The sequence below is a fragment of the Odontomachus brunneus genome, unplaced genomic scaffold (genome assembly GCF_010583005.1).
Source record: "Odontomachus brunneus isolate Ranch 3 - 2012 unplaced genomic scaffold, Obru_v1 Obru_scaffold_065, whole genome shotgun sequence".
Taxonomy (NCBI): Eukaryota; Metazoa; Arthropoda; class Insecta; order Hymenoptera; family Formicidae; genus Odontomachus; species Odontomachus brunneus.
The window spans coordinates 314,915-336,001 of NW_022639515.1; the positions used below are offsets into that span (position 1 = coordinate 314,915).

At 40.8% G+C, this 21,087-nt stretch overlaps 1 protein-coding gene across 5 annotated transcripts in view; it reads right to left on the bottom strand.

Annotated features, from left to right (window-relative positions):
- Positions 1 to 1,150: 1,150 nt before the first annotated feature.
- The window catches only part of LOC116846533 (zinc finger and BTB domain-containing protein 7B-like), a 32,852-nt gene continuing 12,915 nt past the window's right edge, over positions 1,151 to 21,087 (bottom strand). For 3 of the 5 annotated variants that reach the window (XM_032820484.1, XM_032820485.1, XM_032820481.1), the window contains exons 7-10: positions 10,332 to 10,510; positions 9,397 to 9,616; positions 9,157 to 9,271; positions 1,151 to 8,774 (exon numbers count right to left, since the gene is read on the bottom strand). In XM_032820484.1, the coding sequence (XP_032676375.1) occupies positions 8,723 to 8,774; positions 9,157 to 9,271; positions 9,397 to 9,616; positions 10,332 to 10,510 (566 nt within the window). In that variant the 3' untranslated portion in view covers positions 1,151 to 8,722. Of the gene's footprint in view, positions 8,775 to 9,156; positions 9,272 to 9,396; positions 9,617 to 10,331; positions 10,511 to 11,060; positions 11,918 to 12,647; positions 20,857 to 21,087 lie in introns of those variants that run through there. The other 2 variants (XM_032820483.1, XM_032820482.1) reach the window with 2 other exon arrangements.

Sequence of the window (21,087 nt, forward strand, 5' to 3'; positions counted from 1 at the left end):
CTCTCTCTCTCTCTCTCTCTCTCTCTCTCTCTCTCTCTCTCTTTGTCACTCGATTGGAAATTCCTTAGGGGGTAATTTCTTATTATTTTTCACATCTCATTTACATCGTTCTCGCGAGACGACCTGTATTATTAGATTACAAAAAGCATTGTTACGTGGTCACAAATTTAACGCTTTTATCTGTTGCATCTTCCAATCCGCTCCTCGGGCATTCAAAATTTTCAAGATCACCGCCTCGAAAATCTGAATTTCTTTTCTCTCTCTTATATATCCGTAAAACGTTGACGATATCGGTGTCGGGATCGAATCGCTGGCGCTCAATCGGCGAATCCAATGTCTAAAGTTCGTCTTGGATCACTTTCTTGGCGCTTCTCGATAAACGCTATTATCTAATTAATTAATGGTATCGCTTATTGCTGCGGTTTCGTGCATTGACTTGAAGGTGACGCCCTTTCGAGAACGAACGAAAGCTGCGTGTCGTTGGCTAGCGATTACTCGGCTAAGCAGTCAAGATACATGGCTAATTGAGACCAACGAATTATGACGAAATACACCAGATCACGCACTAGTGCGCGACCATCCCCGTATAAATGGCACGTAACTTTTTCAGAAAACGAAAAATACACTCTCAAGATGAAAGGACGTATCTAAGACCCTAATAGTTATTACTTGACACTCGCCTCAACTGAGATACTCGGATTCCAATTCGAAGTTAGACGACAACTTTTCAATCGAAATTTCACATTAAAGTCTGTTTTTATCGCTAAACTAGTGTACGCTTGCAGCATTTGAAAAGAAACAAGTGTACAGTTGAGACTTGACGAAAGGAAGAGCAGTAGAAAACGAGACTGTAATTTCACTGAAAAACTTGGATCTAACTCCGAATAAAAATCTGAGAGGAAACTCACGTGAGGCAAGTTTCAGGCGACAACTGTTAATACGGGTCCTACTTTTCTAAATCTGGCACAGCCTCTACGATTACGTTAATCCTCGCGAAGGACGACCGTCGCTCTCGCTTGTCTACGCTCCGCGTTAAAGTGCGCTATCTCTCTCGACTTCGCGTGTCTAGCGCGTTGTCAAAAGAACGGGTGAAAAAAAGGCCGGGGGAACAGAAAATGCGGGAGCAAACGGAAATGAAGGTAGGCATGGAAACAAAATAATCCATGGATTTATTAAAAATAACACAGATGTTCGAAATGACACAACAAATCAGAATAGTAAGCCGCGCTAACGTATTAAGACGATCTGACGATTATTACAGCCGTATCACAATCGCAGGATCATTGTTCGGAGATCGATCGCGCGTCCTAACCGAGCTCGATCTCCGAAGAGGATACCCTCGACGATATTGCCGTCGGTTTTAAGGAAAGCTTCGCGTCACGTGGATCACGATGCCTCTCGACCATCGTCTCGTCGGGACGCGTATCATCGAGAGACGCGCTCACGCGTGGGTGTTTGTGTGTATGTGTGTGTATATATATATACGTGTGTGTGTGTGAACATTCCTGCGCTCTCCTACTTATTAATCTATTATTGCGTAAACGCGTTTCACGAGCCGTCCAGCGGAATACTCCTCATCGCAGAATCTGCTATTACTCTAAGGATTATAGTGCATCTAAGTTGCATTCACCTTTCACCGTCTATCTAACCAAAGTAATCCCTGAAAAAAAAAAAAAAAGAAAGAAAGCGTAGAAAACCGAACGCACGTAGCGACACTGTTCGTTAAAGTGAAAAGATCGAAACATACCGGACAGAATCGGACGATCGGCGCCTCACGCTGACAAATCTTCTACAGTAGACAATAAGATGTAAACAATAAGTAAATTCACCAGTCATAGTGGATTATTTGATAGTTTAATCAATGATGATTGGTCAACTTTCTTATTGCTTATATCTTACTGCTTACTTATTATAGAAGGTCTCTGATATTTGTCTCCTTACGAATGCCGCGGCGAAACGTCAAATTGGAGCGATTGCAATGTGCAAAGAAGTTGCCACACGTGCGTGACAATTTTCGTCATTTCCGCCTGTAGAGATTTCCATTGCAACGTAAGACGCAGAACACGACTGACGAACAAGACGAATATTTATAAGCTGTTAAGAAATATCACCACGTGACGCTACTTCTCCCGACGAACGGGAGAGTTTCCATTTCGAGGTCTCCCCGGGAACCGTTCTAATCCCGCAGAATCTCTCGATTCGTAGGTTGTCTGATTCTTCGAACGACATTTCCCGATGACAATTGCATTTACGACTGTCGCAGTTCCCCGAGGAGCTTCTCCCTCAGAGAGAAACTCGTTCGCCGATGCTATGAGTATGAAATAATCTTAGGAGGTGGCGGAGAGGGGAGTTACTTCAACTCTAAACAGTGTCAGAAGTTCACTTTGCGAGGAATCGCAATCTAACACCGTCGCGATCGCGAGACGTCGCCGTCACTCTTTCGTGCTCGTTAATAGTGCATAGAGAAATGGTAAAAATAACGGTAAATAAAATGTAACTAGTCCAAACGTGAGAATTTCGTATTTCCGGTGAATCCAACGTTAACGCGCGCGCAAAGTCGGCCACCAGCTCTCCTACACTCCATAAGTAAGACGTGTAATCATCTAGAAAGTGAAACGCGCGCTTGTAAGGTCCTATAAAAAGAAGAGGGGAAAAAAGAGAGGGACAAACATCCATTTCCGCGATGACTTACTCAGCTATCGTAATTCGCGTATCTAAATAAATATTAACGACCGCAGTCTCTCCCCGTATGTCGTCGTTCTCACAGTTTCTAAGGTACTACGCGTTGCTTGCGGGATAAAGCGCTCTATGTGTATTCTGTTACACGGTAACCGTAAGAGTTGCTATTATCTTTGGACATAATGCTTGTAACTGATATCGGCGCGTGTGCACGGGAGACACCCGACAATTATTGACCGAATCCACCGCTGAATCGCTCATTCAACCGCGACACAACCGATATATATAAAATCCGAAGACATTGCACGGTAATCAGTAGCGCACATATGGCGCAGTCGATGTCCGATTCGACGAGAACATCGTGAAAGCTTAACCTTTCGATCGGAAAAAAATTGTACCACCTGTCAATTTAACCGTTTAACCATCGCGAAAATACCTTACGCGGTCCAGGTGCGAACGACCGACTGACATTATTTGGAATATCGAGGGCACACAGAGAAGATATTGTAGCGAAAAAAACTTTTGCAATCCCAGACGAGGCAGAAATTACTACACAAATAAAAATAGTAAAAAGTCAAACGTATCTAGCATTAAAATACTTGACTTTAAACAAATATACAGATTGATTCATCTAACATTACATTCTGAAATATGTTCTGTTGTTTTCTTATATCGGAGGACAAATCATAAGAAATAAATGTGCGGTCGAAAAGGTTGGCACAATATTTATCCCTTCCAATCACACAATTTATTTTTTACACACTTTCTCCTAATATAAAAAGCAATAGAGATATTTTAGGATCTGACGTTAGGCGACTCACCCTGTATATTTATTTAAAAATGTTATTCACGTTTCATTTTTTACTACAAAATTGTTGTAATTATTTGAATATTTTTTATATTGTGTCATAGGTAGATGGTGAAATTTACTGTGTTTCTATACTATGTTTCTATAATAATTTATACTATACAATTTTAGTATAGTGCAGCTTTACAAAGGACATTCTAAAAAAAATACAAATTTAAGGTGATACTTCTATTACAATATTTTCTCTGTGTAAAATTGGGAGCGCAAAACTGATCCGGAACACATATATAATAAGCAACAAATCGCGCATTTGACGTGTCTATTCCTCGACATTCACTTCATTGACCCGTAGTAAAGCGACTCGAAACTACACCAAATCACGCAGCATCGTTCGACTTAGCGGCATCACTTTCCCTACTACGATTAGGGATGCTACCTACTCGCTACAATTAAAAGTGAACGAAGGCGCACGATGAGACAAACAGTTGCTCAAACGCCATTTTAATCCGCGATGTTTTAAGCATTTCTTCGATTTTACACCAAGTTCTTTTACATTTCCTCCTTAACGTCATCGAATATTTGCTGGAATTTCAAGAATGTCGCAAATAAAAATGACAGAATTATGTAATTGAAGATAGGCAGAAGGTGCGATTTGCGCGGGGCAGTTGACTTATTTCAGTCATCACACGCCTTCGTTCGCCCAAACACCTCGATTAGCGTACATCTGTCGTCTACAATAACGCGCACGTAGCGTTGGGAATTCAAGATCTCACCTAAAAACTTATTAATCTCACTAAAACTCCGCACGCGCGTCTTCGTATGCTATTACACGACGAATAAAGACATTTTCCCGTTGGATCCTCAAGGATCCAGTTCCCATCGCCAGGTGCGCCGATACAATACGGTCTCTGTCTCGCTAAATCTTACAATTAATTCGCTAATTAAATAGATCTACCTATGCATCTTACGCATACTTGTATTACCTATTATTATAAGGCATGGAGTATGTTACTTGTGTCCAGTCAACTCTCTCTCTCTCTCTCTCTCTCTCTCTCTTTCTCTCTCTTGCTCTCCCTCTCTCTTCCTATTTCTCTTTTCATAACTCTCGTTCGCACACACACTCTTGCTCTCTTTCTCTCCTCCTTTCTTTCGCTCATTTAACTCCATCGTTCGATACCTTGTATTTTTTTTTCTTCTAAAACGTACTCCGCGAGCTATCTATACGTGTAAATGTTGTAACGATTCCGACTCATTAATTTGCTTCGTTGGAAACTAGCTTTGTTTACAGTATGCTTAGTACACAAGTAAGTATGCACACACATTGACTCCCTCGTGACCTGAAAAGAGAAGTGGACTCTGAAATTATGCACGCCTCGTTGGCACGGTGTCCCTACGATTGATCAAAGGTGCCTCGGCTATTTTTTGGCCAAGGTCCTACGCGTTCTCGTGTAGAGCGTATGCCGGCTTAAATTAATTCCGCTTGAAAAAACTGGACTCGCGCGGCCATCGGAATAGACAGCTCGCGTCATTCTATCCCTCACTGATCGCACTCACGGAGGTCCATTCTCTGTTCAGAGCGATACGCTAATCGTATTAATAGTCGTAGGCGCTTGGTAATTGCGAGAGGCTCCGCTCTCGCGAGAGGAACCTCTCCTCACGGTGCGTGTACCTCACCGTGTTATCATCGTTATCTTGTAATCGTAATAACACATTATCGGAGACTATTTACAAGCTCGTTTACTTCTACTGGGGTGGAGGGCGGGTGACTATGTGAACGATCGAAGAGTCAAAACGTTGGTTAGCCATGTAGTACCACCTCTGTGTGTCGTCGCGTGTCTTTTTCTTTTCTGTATATAACGCGTGTGTGTAAGCACATGTATAGTTACAAAACTGCGATTTTACCGGTCGCGCGAAGGGGCATGTAGCGCTTATGAGATACGCGAAGAGAAAATAGAAGTTTCATCGACAAAACGGCTACAAATTGCTGAAGTAAACACGACACTGTCGTGAGAAAGGTGATCACATCGAAAATAGATTAAACGGTATTAAGTAAAACACGACGTAATAAGGATCGAGATAAGCCTCTCCCCGCGTCGATGTTGCGTACGTTATTTTGAATTGAATTGCTGTTATCGAATCGACAATGGCAATCGATAATACGTCTTTTAAGTGAGTTTTCTACTAATCTATTAAGTAAATTTCCAAATCTTTAAGGTAACTAACGAAATTTATTTTTGACCCAACTGTCAATTCCCCTCAAAAGATTCTCGATCCAGAGGTTCGCGAAAAGATCCCTCTACATCTTTCTAACTATAATCAACTCAAACTCTCTCATAGGGTACCACGATCTACATAAATAAAAATAATTTTCCATTTCGTTATAATCTCTTGTCTGCGTGCAAGTCCGTAAATATGGGAGCTTATTGAGCGAGACTGAGTGCACCTATGATTGTGTGAATGCGCGCGATGTGTATGCATGAATACGTCTAATATATACACACGCATCGTCACTTCGAGCGTGTTTCTGCAAGAAACTGCAATGAGTATCGCAATTAAGACCGATTCAGTGTCCTCCGTCTGCTTCTCTTTTGGACAGGATACCTCCATTATACATTTACGTTAAATAAAATATATGAATAAAATACATGATAAATTTAACGGAAATAAAAGGATCCCCCAGGCTCTGCTGATCCGCGTGTAATTAATGTGAAAACCAAAATGAACCACGAAAATAACATAATTGTATCAATGGACTTGACGATAAAAGAAAAGAAAAAAAAAATTAACGTTACTAATTGAATTACTACTTAAATTATACGAATGACGTTAGGCCAACGATACACTGTTCTTATATTAAGAGCAATAACTGCTCTTATTTTAGGCTGTTCAATTAGTTGTCGTTATCGGACAATATGAAGTCGCGCGATCACGTAGTGTGCTCCTCATTACTTCCTCTGATAAAATGTTGACCTCATCTCTCCTCAATCGAGAGGATTGGATCGTGGTGCAGCAGTGACGTTAAAATCGACAATTAACTCTTTCTCGCGTCGCTATTGCTTATCACATAGTCGTAAGAATACGTTCTATCGCTTTCGTTGTTAAGACGACGTTAAGAGTCTCGCAGGTAATCTGAACCGGGCTTAATCGGTCGACCGATCTTGTAATCAACAAAGAACAGATTGTTCCGTCAGACGAAAGAATCGATAAAACCTCTATGCCGTAGAAGACGGTTTTGCACGATCACACTTGTTATCGAACTGCTTCGGCACGTCGCGGAGGTAACGTCACGCTAACCTGTGACGATCAGATCGACGAAAGACGCGATCGTGCGAGAACACTTTTAACACTTCACGTTACATACATATATCGTCGTTAAAATCTGCATGCACTCATGTCCATCCTTCGCTATGAATTCTTTTTCTTTTTTCTTTTGTTTTTTTCTTTTTTTGAAACGCTTTCTAGGCCGGCCTCTCCATGCCGCGCGCGCGAGCCTTTATAAAAATCATATATTATATATATATATCACCAAATCAACAAATAAATATCCTAAATATATTAAATATGCGTAATATATATATATATATGTAATATGCTCTCCCAACAAATAATATATATATATATAACTTCATCTATTTCGTTAATGTTCTCAATATATAGTAATATATATATTTATATTATATTTTTTATTTATATATATTATACTTTTTTATATTAGGCGTATTCTATGTGAAAGTCTACCCTTGTATCCCGGTAGGATCGGACTGGTCCGTCCGACCTCGCTATTTTTTATAATAACGTTACTTCTCCTTTTTCTTTTTTTTGTTATAATATTGCCTTCTCACTATTTATCACGCGCCCTCCATAGAGGTGCGTTCTCTTTCATTATAGCCACACGGGTCTCCCCCTTCGCATGTGGTCGTAGCTCACAGCCAAAACCAAATAAATCCTCCTAATGCGCGCGATCTTGCACAGAACCGTCCCTTCGTGGGACAACACGTCTTCGTTCTCGTTGTCTCGTGTCTGTCACAAGTCTCTGTACGCCCTTGCGTATGCGACGCGTGACAGATCCATCATTTTGTTTATTGCGCGGGCAAAAGAAAAATGCACGACTTACCTATCGACGAAAGGGGACGCGAGCGCACGAAGGGACGGTTTCTTCAAGAGGCAAGAACGCAGCCATGTATTAATCCTCGTAGTAATCCTTTATCGTATTTTGTTACCTCGAGTGCTTGTAACGGTTCGGCCGTTACATGTTGCATGTAATAATCCGATGTTGACGACGTTTTTTCGACCGTACTAAAAGTGCACGAATCTTTTCCCGGAGCTGTCACGGTCGCGATTTATAATATATTTGTATATGTATAATTTTTTAATCACTACGCGGAAGCAACCGGAGAGCAGCTTCCAAAAATGACAGCGTATATTGGAAGTACGACGCTCTAAGATTCCATCCAACGCGGCTACCTTCGTCGCGGTGCATGATTTTTACCCGGGCGTGTAATCGCGCGTATTCTCGCTCTTCCCGCATTATTTTTTTTCTCACTTTCGAAACGCGTTCGCACGCGTCTACCGCTCATCGCGATCATACCTCGTCCTACGTGGTGACCACTCAGCGAATCTCATCTACCGTGCTTGTGCTTCGCGAACCGTTTGTTGAGAACGTCAGCATGAAAGATTTCTTCATGGAAAGTCCGGCGAGAAAGAGGAGCCGGCTCCACTTGCGATTAAAATCTCCACGGATCTCTTTTCTCTCTTTTTTTTTCACGGCGAGAGGGAAGTAGACGAACAGTCGAGTCGTTCTAGGTATCCTACGGTAATCGCGGCAGTCTAACCCGAAACGACTGGCTCTCTTTTCGTCAGACCTGATTCCGCCGTCCCGCCGCCCTTGCGGGATCGGGTCTTCACGGTCGATGCGGCCCGGCTAAATTAAATGTAGGAGGCCGTCGCCGTTCGTAGGGTGGAATGAAACGCGCCGTGGAGCATGTGCAGGGGCACCAGCCCTTCGAGACCCGCGTGCGTGGATGACGCGGTAGACGCCACGTCCGCGTGCTCTTCCGCGTGATTGCGACGCGGCTGGTCGGCGTACTGTTTGCTACTATTATTATTACGACGGTCGCCGTGGTCTTGCTGGCTCTGGGAGCGTTGCGGGGAGCGGACCGTGTCGGATGGAGGGTGCGGGAGGACGCGACGAAACTGAGAGGCGGGCTGCACCCTGCACGCACCCTGTGCCCCCTCTCACTTGTCCTCGGGCTCAGCCCGCGGTGACGTATCCGTGTCTTGTCTATCACTGAAACATTGTACATGAAGCATGACGTGAGAGGAAGGAAGAGGAACGTGAAAATTGAACTTTGAATTTTCCACACGTGGCTAGGCGCGCGAGATTCTTCTTCGACACATGGATTACCACGATCATTTTCATGGATTGTTACAAAACTTAATTCAAGTTTGAATAACCAAAGTTTCGACAAATTTGTATATTTCCTCGTGCATCTGTTCGTCGGCTTTTCTTAGTTCCCTATCGACTACGAGACTTAATTCGTCAGGCGCAGACGTAGTCGTGATTTACGCGTAAATTAATGAGATGCGACGAAATCATTAACGTCGATCATCGGTAACCCTCATGACAATTAACGTGTTAACGAAGGAACGTGGAAAATCTCATGGCTCACCATATGTATCGTATAGATTTCATCTTGAGGGCGGTGGAATTCTCTTTGCATTTGTACGCCAACACTTGCTTCACGCTGCTGACGTCCACTTGCGGAAACCTCGACGTCACGTAAGCTGCGAAACAGTGAGAATACGAACCAACTTAGTCGATCAAAAAGGAAAGACTCGGTAAAGTGTCGAGATATATTCGCGGAAACACACGTATATCAACGTTTCATTGTACTTCATCGCGCACTTACATATAATAGCTTGAACTTTAGCCCTGTCAAGGGCAGGTTTGACGGGACGTTCGGTAGCTGTGCCGGCGCGGCTCCAACGTTGACCAGTAACAGAGCATGTGGCCAGCTCCGTCGGACTGAACAGTATCGCCGCTAATCCACGTGTCAACTTGCGATAGTCGCTCCACTTGACGGCCCTTAATTGTTCCTCGCAGACGGCTATGCCTTCACCGAGATGGACCTATGAGAAACATAAAGAACGTATTAAAATTACATGTCATTATAGTGCATACATGTTACCGTTATCTATATCTAGGAAATGTAGAAACGCGTGGAAAGATGAGAGTCTATGAATATCAATACGGCAAGATGAAAAAACATACACTGAGAAAAGAATACTGAAAAATTTATTTGGATATAAGATATAAGATTTATTTCTGTGAAATAAACTTTTGTCTCGCAAATAAACTCTCAGATATTTCGTTTTTAGTATACATTTATTTAGTATACATTTCATCATCTTGTATTGATATTTTTAAATTCTTCTCTTAAGAAGAAATATAGAAAAACACAATAAAGGTTTTTCTATATTTTTTAAATATAGATAACGGTAACATGTGTGTACTTGATTAGAAAGATGATTATATTGAGATAGCATGATTTAATGTAAAATACAAGTAATAATATGCCTGTAGTAAAAGTATCTAACTCTGGACATTCCGATTGTGTTCTGGTCTTTAAATACAAATATTTAAATTGGGACAAATACAATATGGAATATATGTATATATTCAATGTATATGTGCATATATTCTATGATAAAAATTTAAACATTTATATTTAAAGATCAAAACAATAAGAACGTGCAGAGTTAGACACGCATTTAGACATTGGTATTTTCCCCTCAACAATTTTGCGACGCAAAACACAATATAATCGGATAATACGATACTGACCACACCATCCGATGAAGACTCCTCGAATCCGCGGAAAGCGGGCATCGCGGCAGGTGGGGTCGTTCTCATGTCCAAAGGCAGCCAATCGCTCCTGGAGGGTGAATTTCTGTGAACGGACGGCGACAGGTGTTTGCCACCCCTGGTTCCGAGTCGCGGTCTACCACGACGTACTCTTCGCGCTGCAATCATCAATCGTGCAAGGATATACGTTTAATTCTGTCGTATTGGTCGTACGAACCTCGGAGGAGAGCCGAACGACTTCGGCTGCTACTATTTCTGCATAGCTACTACTAGTTCAGCTATTTTTGCATACATGTGCTAAAGTCGATGATGCAAGATGATTGCCATTACATCAACAGTAACGTTATGTTTGCCTTACGAAAGATCACATCAATAATATCTTCCTACAGAATAATGCATCGATAAGTTACTGTAAGTTAGAAAAAGACGTCATCCAGATGGTTTGACAAGGAATGCGTGTCACTAGCTGATACGAGTTGTCCTAGTCGAACGAATAGATGAGATTTTCCTCAAGCAGACACATTTATTTTTATCGTATAAAAAAGAAAAAAACAACTTATGTGTCTTGATATAATAGCTCGAGAACTCCCAAAAGTTATAAAAATGGTCATGCGAGTGAAAAAAATCGTTTGGCTGCTATTAAATTAATATCCTCTTGAAAATATCGGTATTTCAGCCGCGTCACAGCGGCTATTTAGTAGTCAGGACTCAGTATTCAGTATTTTATTGCAAATATCTCTTAGTCAATAATTATTATAGTTTAGTCAATCGTGGAAGATCAACCGGTTTACGTGTATATGTAGAAAGTAAAGTAAATCATAGAGTGAGCTTATTATCGACTACTGAACATCCATAAAGTCCACCTTACACACAAGACAAGTATGTAACATACAAGAAGGATTTATTTCGCAATCAATTCACCGCTCGTCTTTGTGATTCTTTACGAACTCGACTAGTGATCCTTCCTTTCTCTTTCCCCCCGTCTCTCTCCCGACTGTCCACGCAAAGTCCAACGGCAGTAATCGATAGCACTAGCCTAATCGATATTCGTGACATTAATTGAACATCAAGAAGAACGGTCATATCGCTGATCGCGCTTGCACCAGCTTCGTTCACCAAAGATATTTCGTTCTGCCGGTTCATCTTCGAAGGTCGGTGGGTTGCTCGTCGACCGAGCGCCAGTCATCCGTTCGACCTTACGTCCCGAGAACGTCTCGGTGACGGTCTCTTCCGACGTCGTAGCGTAGTCTGACTGATCTCTCAACAACTCGGTAGCGACCGCTACGGTCCTCCGACGGAAGAGGCGGATGTAGTGGAGGTGATGACGGTCGGCTGTATCAAGTATCGCCGTTGCAGCGACGTCAGCTCGAGCACATTGGGGGCGGTCGCGTGGGCCGATCTGAGGTGCCTGCGGAGATTACTGTTGTTGCTGTAGATACGTGCGCAGAGCGGGCAAAGCCGCGGGGAATCCCAAGTGCTGGCCGGCTCCGCGGCGTTGATCGCCCCGGGTGCACTCGATATCGATAACGACGTCGACGGTCCCGCTTCCTCCGCATCGAAGTCGACTGCAACACACCAGCCGACCAATCTAGATTAGTTCCTCCATCCATCCATCCATTCCGCCGTCAGCCAACAATCACCCTCCTTATCCTCCTTCTCCTTCTCCTTCTCCTCCTTCTCATCATTATCATCATCATCATCATCATCATCATCATTATCATCATCATCATCATCATTATCATCATCATCATCATTTCCTCCGCCTGCTCTATTCGCACTTCTCGCCCGACAACGTCTTCTCCGTCTCTTTTTCCCGCCAGTCATTGTTACGTAAGATCGTTAGTTAGGACTTATGGTTTATAAGCCGATTTCCGAATCGCAGGGCAATACGGGATAATTGCGGGGCAATTGCAGGACACGGCGGAATATCTTGAGACATCGTGTGGCCGCGAGACTCCGTGTCTCTTCGGTTGGGAGATGTCAGCTAGCTATGCCAGCGTGCCTCTCAGAGAGTCATCGTTTCCTCCGGGTATCCGAAAGCGTCGTCGCATCTTATAAAGTAGTGGTAGTACCTTGGACTTGTCCCTCTGTCTCGGAAAATAGTTTAGTATACGTTACGACAACATGTGTGCCTGCGTAGGGGTATTCAAGAACACTTATATAGAACATATATACATATATATGTATATATTTGTCGTGAATTATATTTCGGAGCCGGAATTAAAAGTAAAATCCAGCAACCTGACGCATTTTGCACCTCGTGCGAAAGCTCTCGTAGAAATAACGTGATACATATTACGTACAAATGTGAATTACTTTATTCAAATGTTATCGTTTGACAAAATTTCGGGTACATAACGAATCGTTACGACGGGATACTGCGCTAAGCCAGACGAAGAGCCTCGTATTCGCGATTATAACGGGAATTTGCTTGTCATTATAGCCGAGATAGTAGTAGTAGTTCGTGGTGGTCTTTTCATTCCTTTTTCTCTCTCTCTGTTTTTGCCCTTATCTTTTTCTCTCTCCCCCTTCAGTGACCGAAACGTACGAAAAAACACGAACGTAAAATAGGAACATCGCTATCGCGTTATAGTAGGATTACGCTTATTATCGTAAATTGCGGAAATTGCAAGAAACCCGTGTCGATCGAAATATATGACGAATGACAGCCTCTCTCGTCGTCGACACACAGTATCGACAGTACAATTAAATATAATGAGGCTCGCGTGTTCTCTCCCTCCTTCTCTCTCTCTCTATCTCTCTCCCTCTCTCTTTCTCTCTCTTTCTCTCTCTCTTTATATGTCGCAAAAATGGGGAGGACGAGGAGAAAAGCACACTCGATTACAGATCTATGGCTACTTGATGCACCTGTCGCTAGCGAAATTAACACACGTGTGTGTATACATGTATACGTTTCTGCGTGCTGCGGCCCGACAACAGTGCCGCGATCCTTCGCAAGCCCTTTCTCTCTTTCTCTTCTTCCTCTTTCAATTAACCATTTGTGCATTCTCGGAACAGTCTCTGGTCACTTTGGGATAATAAGAAACGAGAACGTTTGCCAGCCAAGTATTATCAGGCGACGAATAGCACAGTTTCAGCTTATTAATGAGAGCGACTTGTTCCCTCATTAAGATGAGCGTTCTCGGTTCGATTTGTTTATTCATTCTCGTTTCGTCCTGTCAATTCGTCCGTCAGTATGAAAGGAAACGATCACACAATACTCGTAACGCAGTTTTTCCGTGCAAACTGAATATTCCGTTTAGAATTTCAATAAATTAAAATTAACGATACGCCGAATCGGCGAAAAAGGTACGTGTTCCGTAAACAACTCGCATCGACGGAACTGAAATGTTAAAATGAATGAAATCATCCTAACAAGTAAAATATGGACGGCAAAATACAATACTATTTGTCTTCGCAAATATCACATTCTATCGTTCGAATGTTTATTTGAATTTTGTCTCTTGTATGATAACGATCGTGGCGCGTATGAAAAAAAATAAAACTAGCAGAACGGATAATATAAAAAGAAAATGGGGACATAGCCTCAGAATGACTTCGCCCAATAATCACGACAATATCGCACACGCGCTGTATCGCGAAAAATGCTCGGAAATAATAATCGCCCGCGATGCTTCTCGTCATGCACAAAGGTTCGAGTCTTGCTCCGGATAGTTTCCGATAAATTAAGTGCAGCGTATGTGCAATAAATTGCAAGCGCATTCGATGCAAGCTCAACGATGCTTAAGTTACTCGTAGTGTTGGGCCTCGGATACATGTGCACGAATGCGTCTCCGTGTACATAATTACGCTAAGTACTACTGACGAGAGAGTCAACAGTAGTCTGCTCGCGTGTGAAATAAAAGAGAAATGGAAAAAAAAAATCGTAACTGTACGGAAAAATACGCGTCGTGGAGATATCACGGGAATATCAAGCTATTTCAATCATCTGCGCGAGTTTTAATTGGGACTAATTGAATATCGATGAATTGAGACAAGACTAATGAATTGAGACTAACTGACGATTAATGAAGTTTGATCGAGACTAATTTATCAAACGTTATTGGAAATAAAAAAATTACATTGGCATATCATATAACTGTACAGAATAAGAAACATTGGAACACGGTGATTTCTCCAGGAGAGTTCACGAGGTTTCGCGTTCTCAAAACCGCCAATATCGCACACGCACACATGAATGTTCTGTAATCGGTACAGATCTCGATTAATCTGTAGGTAGCGTCTGCACATGTATCCAAATACTGTCAAACCATCTTGAGCCCATCACCGACTGCTAGTCAGTTAAATATAACACAATGCCGCATAGTTTTACAATAAATAAAGTATCGTGGCGTATCAAATCTCAAGGGGAAAAACATTACGAAGAGACACCAACCGAAAATAAAATATATATCTCTCGATAAATATCGCATTATAAATTCGCGTTATTTTTTTCCTTTTTTTGATGCAGAGCTCATTCTGTCCAGATAATTGCTTGTCGAAGAAAAAAAAGTTTCATATTTCGAAGCGTAAATTACGGAATTTACATTCTTCTTCCGTCAATATCCATCGCGTTTATATCATAAGCCAATGACAAGTCACTTTCGTGGAGCCTGTAGCTCAGCCTAAAAAGAGCACTTCAATGATTTTTTTTTTTATTCTACCGCTTTTTTCGCTACAAAAATGCTACACCTAGCGTGTCTCCTGATAGAAACTAACAAGAACACACACTTTCTCTCAATCCTTAAACTTACATCTTGATCGAGAAGTATCGACAGTACAATTAAATATAATAAATACGAGAGATTCAAACACAAAAATCCATCTGAATGTTTCAGGAAAAGAAAATGTAACAGAAAAGAAAGAAAGAATACGTCAAGAGATTTTTGCTTGTTATATTCCATCAAGCTATATTATCAAACAATAAAAGTCTCTTACTTTGCCTTTTGTTGCGTGTTTAACTTTCCTCGTGCATGTTCTAAAAAGTTTCTATCAGGAACTTCGATAGGTTGTCCCTCGCACAAGCGTTATCTTTCCTTCTCTATTTTTTTATCTTTGTCCTTACACGCGGCGAAGAGAGACATTCAACCCGGGACGAATTTTCTCATCAATTATCTGCTCAGAAATTCCGCCAAGTACAAGCTACTGTACTTCACTTTCCTTATATTCCTCTCTTATCTCTCTTATACCTCTACAATACATACCGCGCACGCACACTCGCACTCATCGAAAATCAGTCGTATGTATACTTTTTGTAATGCGATTGCCGTTATATATAATTATACGTGTGATAGCACGAGACGCTATTGACCTGCCCGTTTACTTAGAGGATAACTTACTTCGGATACGCCATGATTCGAATAAATATCGCACTTAAATATTAGCGTGTGACTACTTCAGAAGCGAAATATTTGTATCCTCGATACGATCGTATTGGAAAAGTTGCCGCTATTTACATCGAAAATTTCGCACTTTTACCTCTCGCGCGCATACTAAAATCTAGCTCTATCTTAAGCTTATATACTTTTGAAAAAGTACACTCATAAGAAAGATCGACAAGTCGATCGGGAACAAAGTTCACACGAAAAGAAGGAAAAATTATGTAGAATGTATTGCGTAAAAAAATGCGGTTTCTCGTTCGAACGAAGACATCACGATGCATTTTATTTGTCTTCGTATCGCCAATATTTCCAATTCTGTCAGTGTCACAATCCTCTAACGTCTTATCTCGATATAGAGATAAATGATTTTATACACTTCATACCATACAAAGTACATTATTGCTAACTTTCGTGCAAAACATGTGCTGTCCATATAATTTACACCAAGCTCATATGTTAATATAGGATTAAAGGTTCATTATAAAAACCTATAGTATTTTCAGTCGTGGAATAATAATAGTAATAATAGTAACAATGTGATAACAGAATAATGATTAAAGAAAATATATTAAGTACTGAAGTTATATTACAATAAACAATATTCCGAACAAGATGTTACCGAGTTGAGTTACCGAGTTACAGTCGTTCTATAGTGAGTTAATACGATAGTCTCTTGCACACTGGTCTTGTCACGTTAAAGAATAATGTGTATAAAAGTTAATTGAAAATATATACATGATAATAAAAAATTCATAATCTTAAGAGCAACAGTATATTAAAAATACTTTCGAAAAAAAAAAAATACTTAAAAAAAGAAAGAAAAGACGACATGACACTGTAATCTTTACAATTACAGTGATTAAATACTAAAATTAATACTGACAACGCGCGTTTCATTCCCGACCGATCCCAATAATAGTACGTCGAAAGTTCACAACTCATCGCAAAATCAAGTAAATCCATAAAGATGTCCCAATGACTAGATCAAATTTTTTCGCGTTTAGAATTACCGGGAGTAAATAATAATTGAAAATGAAATCGCGGAGCCACGAAGCTACACTCCCGCGATACAACAATGTGCACAGGGCGGGGATATCCGTCGTTCAAAAGAGAAACCGTATATTACCTTGAATCTCAAAGTAATACCGCTTAAAGCTACGTCTATTAGTAATAACTAGCGATCGAATACACGAGTTACCTTCCTTGTCTTCTTTTTTTTTGTGACGCGCATACAAATTGCATAATAATGTACATATATACAACACATAATTAAATGCGCTAAGAGATATTGGTTTTGTTTACGATCGAGAAAGAGCAAGGCGCGTCGGGGGGGACGCGCGATGCTGGGGAACCGAAATGCGTATTTCTTCCTCAAAGTACGATCTCGCCCCGGAAAAAGACACGCGATAGTGCCGGTCACGTTTGTGCTATAAGGCGCGAGACACTACCGCGTCTTTCGATCTCTCCGAACATAAAGCGATTCCTTGGGACAACGGACGCGTACAGACGCGCCCGAAGTTGTAAATTAACGACGGTAATGATAGTAATTGTATTAGGAGAGTAGTAATAGTAGTGTAGTAGTAATAGTAATAGTATCGATAGTAGTAATGATAGAGCGGTAGTAGTTATCGTAAATAGCAATAATAGTCGTAACAACACATGATACAAATGTGCTAAAAACCGCAGTAGGACAAAGTTAAAACTTATTATCGCAGACAAAAGATACTTCACCAGTGAGCTTTCTGTACCTACTCATCGAGTTACTTTTTTAATTTTTTTTTTCTTGGAAAAGTGGCAAGTACTCTGTTTTTTTCGTGTTTCATCACAAAAAGATACATCTCACGGCACGGAGATGCGTGCCATTCGACATCCCTTTTCATTTAATATACGGTAAAACTGTATTATGTTAGACCCAAAAATACTATGCGGGGTTCTTCGCGAGTTTTGCATTTTCTATTGGCTGTAAGTGTGCATGTTATGATCGCCGAAACCGTCATTTTTGTTTTTCGTTTCTCCTTGCGTTTTGTTTGTTTGTTCTCTTTTTATTATGTTTTGTTATCTACTGTCTCCGTGATGCGGATTACGGAATGTTCGCACATCATCTGAGTTCGCAATATAATCGCAATTATAACAGTGAGTGTGGAATTGTATTGTGATATTAGCTAGGTAACCGGTTTTAATGCCCAGCGAAGTCCGGTCTGTGTCAAATGATGCTTACTATTATGTGACATTCTGTAACACATCACTCTGATATACATAGTATATGGATCTCAGGCGAAGGATCGAGTAGATACGAAATAATAGACGTAAAGCAAGCGCCGAAAGTACAGCGACTCTTATAAATAATATCGATAAATATATATATATGTGTGTGTGTATATCCTATTGCTCTATAGTACAAATGAAATATATGAGTAATATGAGAAGTAAAAAAAGAACATGATACTCTATGGAATAATGTAATTGGAGAAATATTTGCGTTTCTCATTGCCCGAGATATCGTGCTGCTACAGAACCAAATCACTGGATCTTTAACTGAATATACGATGGTATTATATACACATAAAAAGGAGAAGGCGTTATAAGAGACATCAGTCTCTATCGGCAAGGAGGAAATGAAATCCGTGTGTGATCCAAGGCCTGAGAATTGATGAATGTAACACTGCTTGGCAAATGTATAACAATATTATAATATGATATGCAACATTTATAATCTAATCTTATTTCGGTACTAATTGTTAGTTATGCTGGGCATCCATTCATATCGTAAACGAAAATCTCGAATGTACATTCGTAGTACATTTAACTCGTAAAAAAACATTGCAATCACTTACCAATGTAATAACAGATAATAAAAACCGTTTGTATAATATCGGCAATCTGTGTTTAGTTGCAGTCGTTGCAACTTCCCAGTACTATTGTAAATTGTTGTATGTAAATATATTATAATAATATATAGCTGCATCTGTTTAGTAATTTGATTGTATGTGAGGTAAGGAGCCTGTCATATGAATGGTACGACTTAAAAAGTTACGATTCTAGGGAACATACCCTGTGCCCCATTTCCTAGAATCGCTATTATAAATCGTACTTATGGAACTATTGTCATCTGTAAAATATAATATAAAAGATCCTGAGTTGTACTGTGTGGTACTATGGCTATGGAATTGTGTGGCAGATATCTGTGCTGGTTTACTCTTGTACAGGAAGCTAAGATGTAACGTTCAAAGATAATAAAAAGCGGAGCTATATAGTAGGAACTAATTATTATTACCGAAATTTTACACGAACGACTAAAAGACCTAGTGTGTATTGCAAATATACAATAAATATATACTAAAAATTCATTCACTGAGTTCTCAAGCTCAGTTAAAACACGCTTCCAAAGAATTCCACAAAAATGCAACCAAAAATGCAATAGAGGCCATAAATAAGTATAAGACTAAAAAAATTAACAAATTAAAAACTAAATTTATATTCGAATATAATTCAAATATAACCATATATAAATTATGTATAATAATTTTTAAATACAAAAATTGCATCGTAATATTATAATATAAATTATGAAATAAATTTGTCATTTAAACATCACGTTTCAAACGCGAAATCATAATCTACAAATCCCATAGAAATAATAAAATAAGTATCTTCATACTATCCCTATAAATACCCTCCCTAAAAAAAGAGAAGGAGATAGAATACTCAAAAACTAAATCCTGCTACAGGCATGCTGAGAGATAGGAAACCAGCAGAGACACCGCCTTCTTATTATATATTGTTAAATTCAATCTGCTGCATTATTGCGATCACGGTTTGTTGATAACTGTTAATAATAAATATTATTACTCTGTTGAGCTGTCAATTGGCTGTATATTGCAATGTATGCATGTGAAAAATATATCATGTACGAGCTATGTCATTGCACATTGCGTTGCAATAATAAAGTAAATATAATCCTCTGTAAGAATATAATATTGTTGTAAATATCTGTAGTCTGTATAACACTGTATAGCATTAAATAAAACAACAAGTATCCGGCTGCAGAATTATCAGTACGAGGTGGGATGGCTGCTCCACCATCGGCATTTTAGTCGTTTCTCTCCCTCATCAGCGTTCATCTTTGCGATGAATAGGCACGGGACTTTATACGTAAACTAGTCTCCCAAACCTATATACACTGTCGACCATCGTATGAATGATCATCCGAATGATCTGTATAGGCGTCTTGTTACGGACGAAAACAATGAAGTGCGCGACCGTAAATCGGATTTGACTTCTTGTTCTCCACTCGTGTGACAAGAGAATTGCGTACGTTCAAACGATTTGAAATTATAAATTATATCCGTGCCCCCTTTTCCCCTCTTGCACAGGATCTGATTATTAAATACGGAATCAGCCTTGTGTCGTAACGTTATTCCTACCTACTCGTCGGTCAACTACGAAGATACGTTTCCTATTGAATCACAAGTTCACTAAACAATAAAGATAATCTTGATTCGTTACTATATCACAAAATGATACTGGGCGATAGATTAAAAAATAAATAAATCCTGTATATTAGTGATACGTAGCATCGAATTGCAACATCCCACTAGCAAAATGCTTCGAATCACCAATCTGCGCCACCTCTACCGAATAAGCATTATCGCCAGCTTGTGCCTGATACGATCTGAGCTTTGGTTCTGTGGTGCTCCCACCACCGCTAGCCCCACCTTCCTCGGCGGTGACCCGAGCAGGTGGGGCAGGAGTTGCTAAAAGCACCTTATTATCCACCTGAGTCTGAGCTTGGATCTGAGCTTGTGTTTGAGCCTGAACTTGTGTTTGTGTTTGAGCCTGAGCTCCTCCCTGAACCTGCGTCTGTCCCTGTCCCTGAACCTTAACTTGATGCTGGTAGATCTCTTCCTGACGTTGCCTGTCTGCCACACTGAGTTCGTGGAAACTGACCAGGTGACGCTTCAGGTACAGCTTGGTCTTGAATGGCTTGTTACATAGAGGGCAAGTGACACTCTGAGGGTTGTGGATGAGGCGCATGTGCTGCCGCAGGTTGGACAAGTTACTGTACATGCGGTTGCACACAGGACAGGGGCGTGGGTCCAGCGAGTGCAGTTTACGCAGGTCAGCTGCAACACACACACAACTTGCTCTAACCGGTAGCAGCCCACAGCATTGCACGTTACCACAGCATAGCACCACGCCTTGTCACACCACGTATAATATCAAAATGATACCACCCACCACAGGACAGCAACAACCAGCGAACAACCCTATTTAGCGCTACCCAATTTTGCTGCCTGCACGGTACAGTACAAAAAGGGCCCCGCAAGAGTATTACTTGCAAGGATGCGATGAGT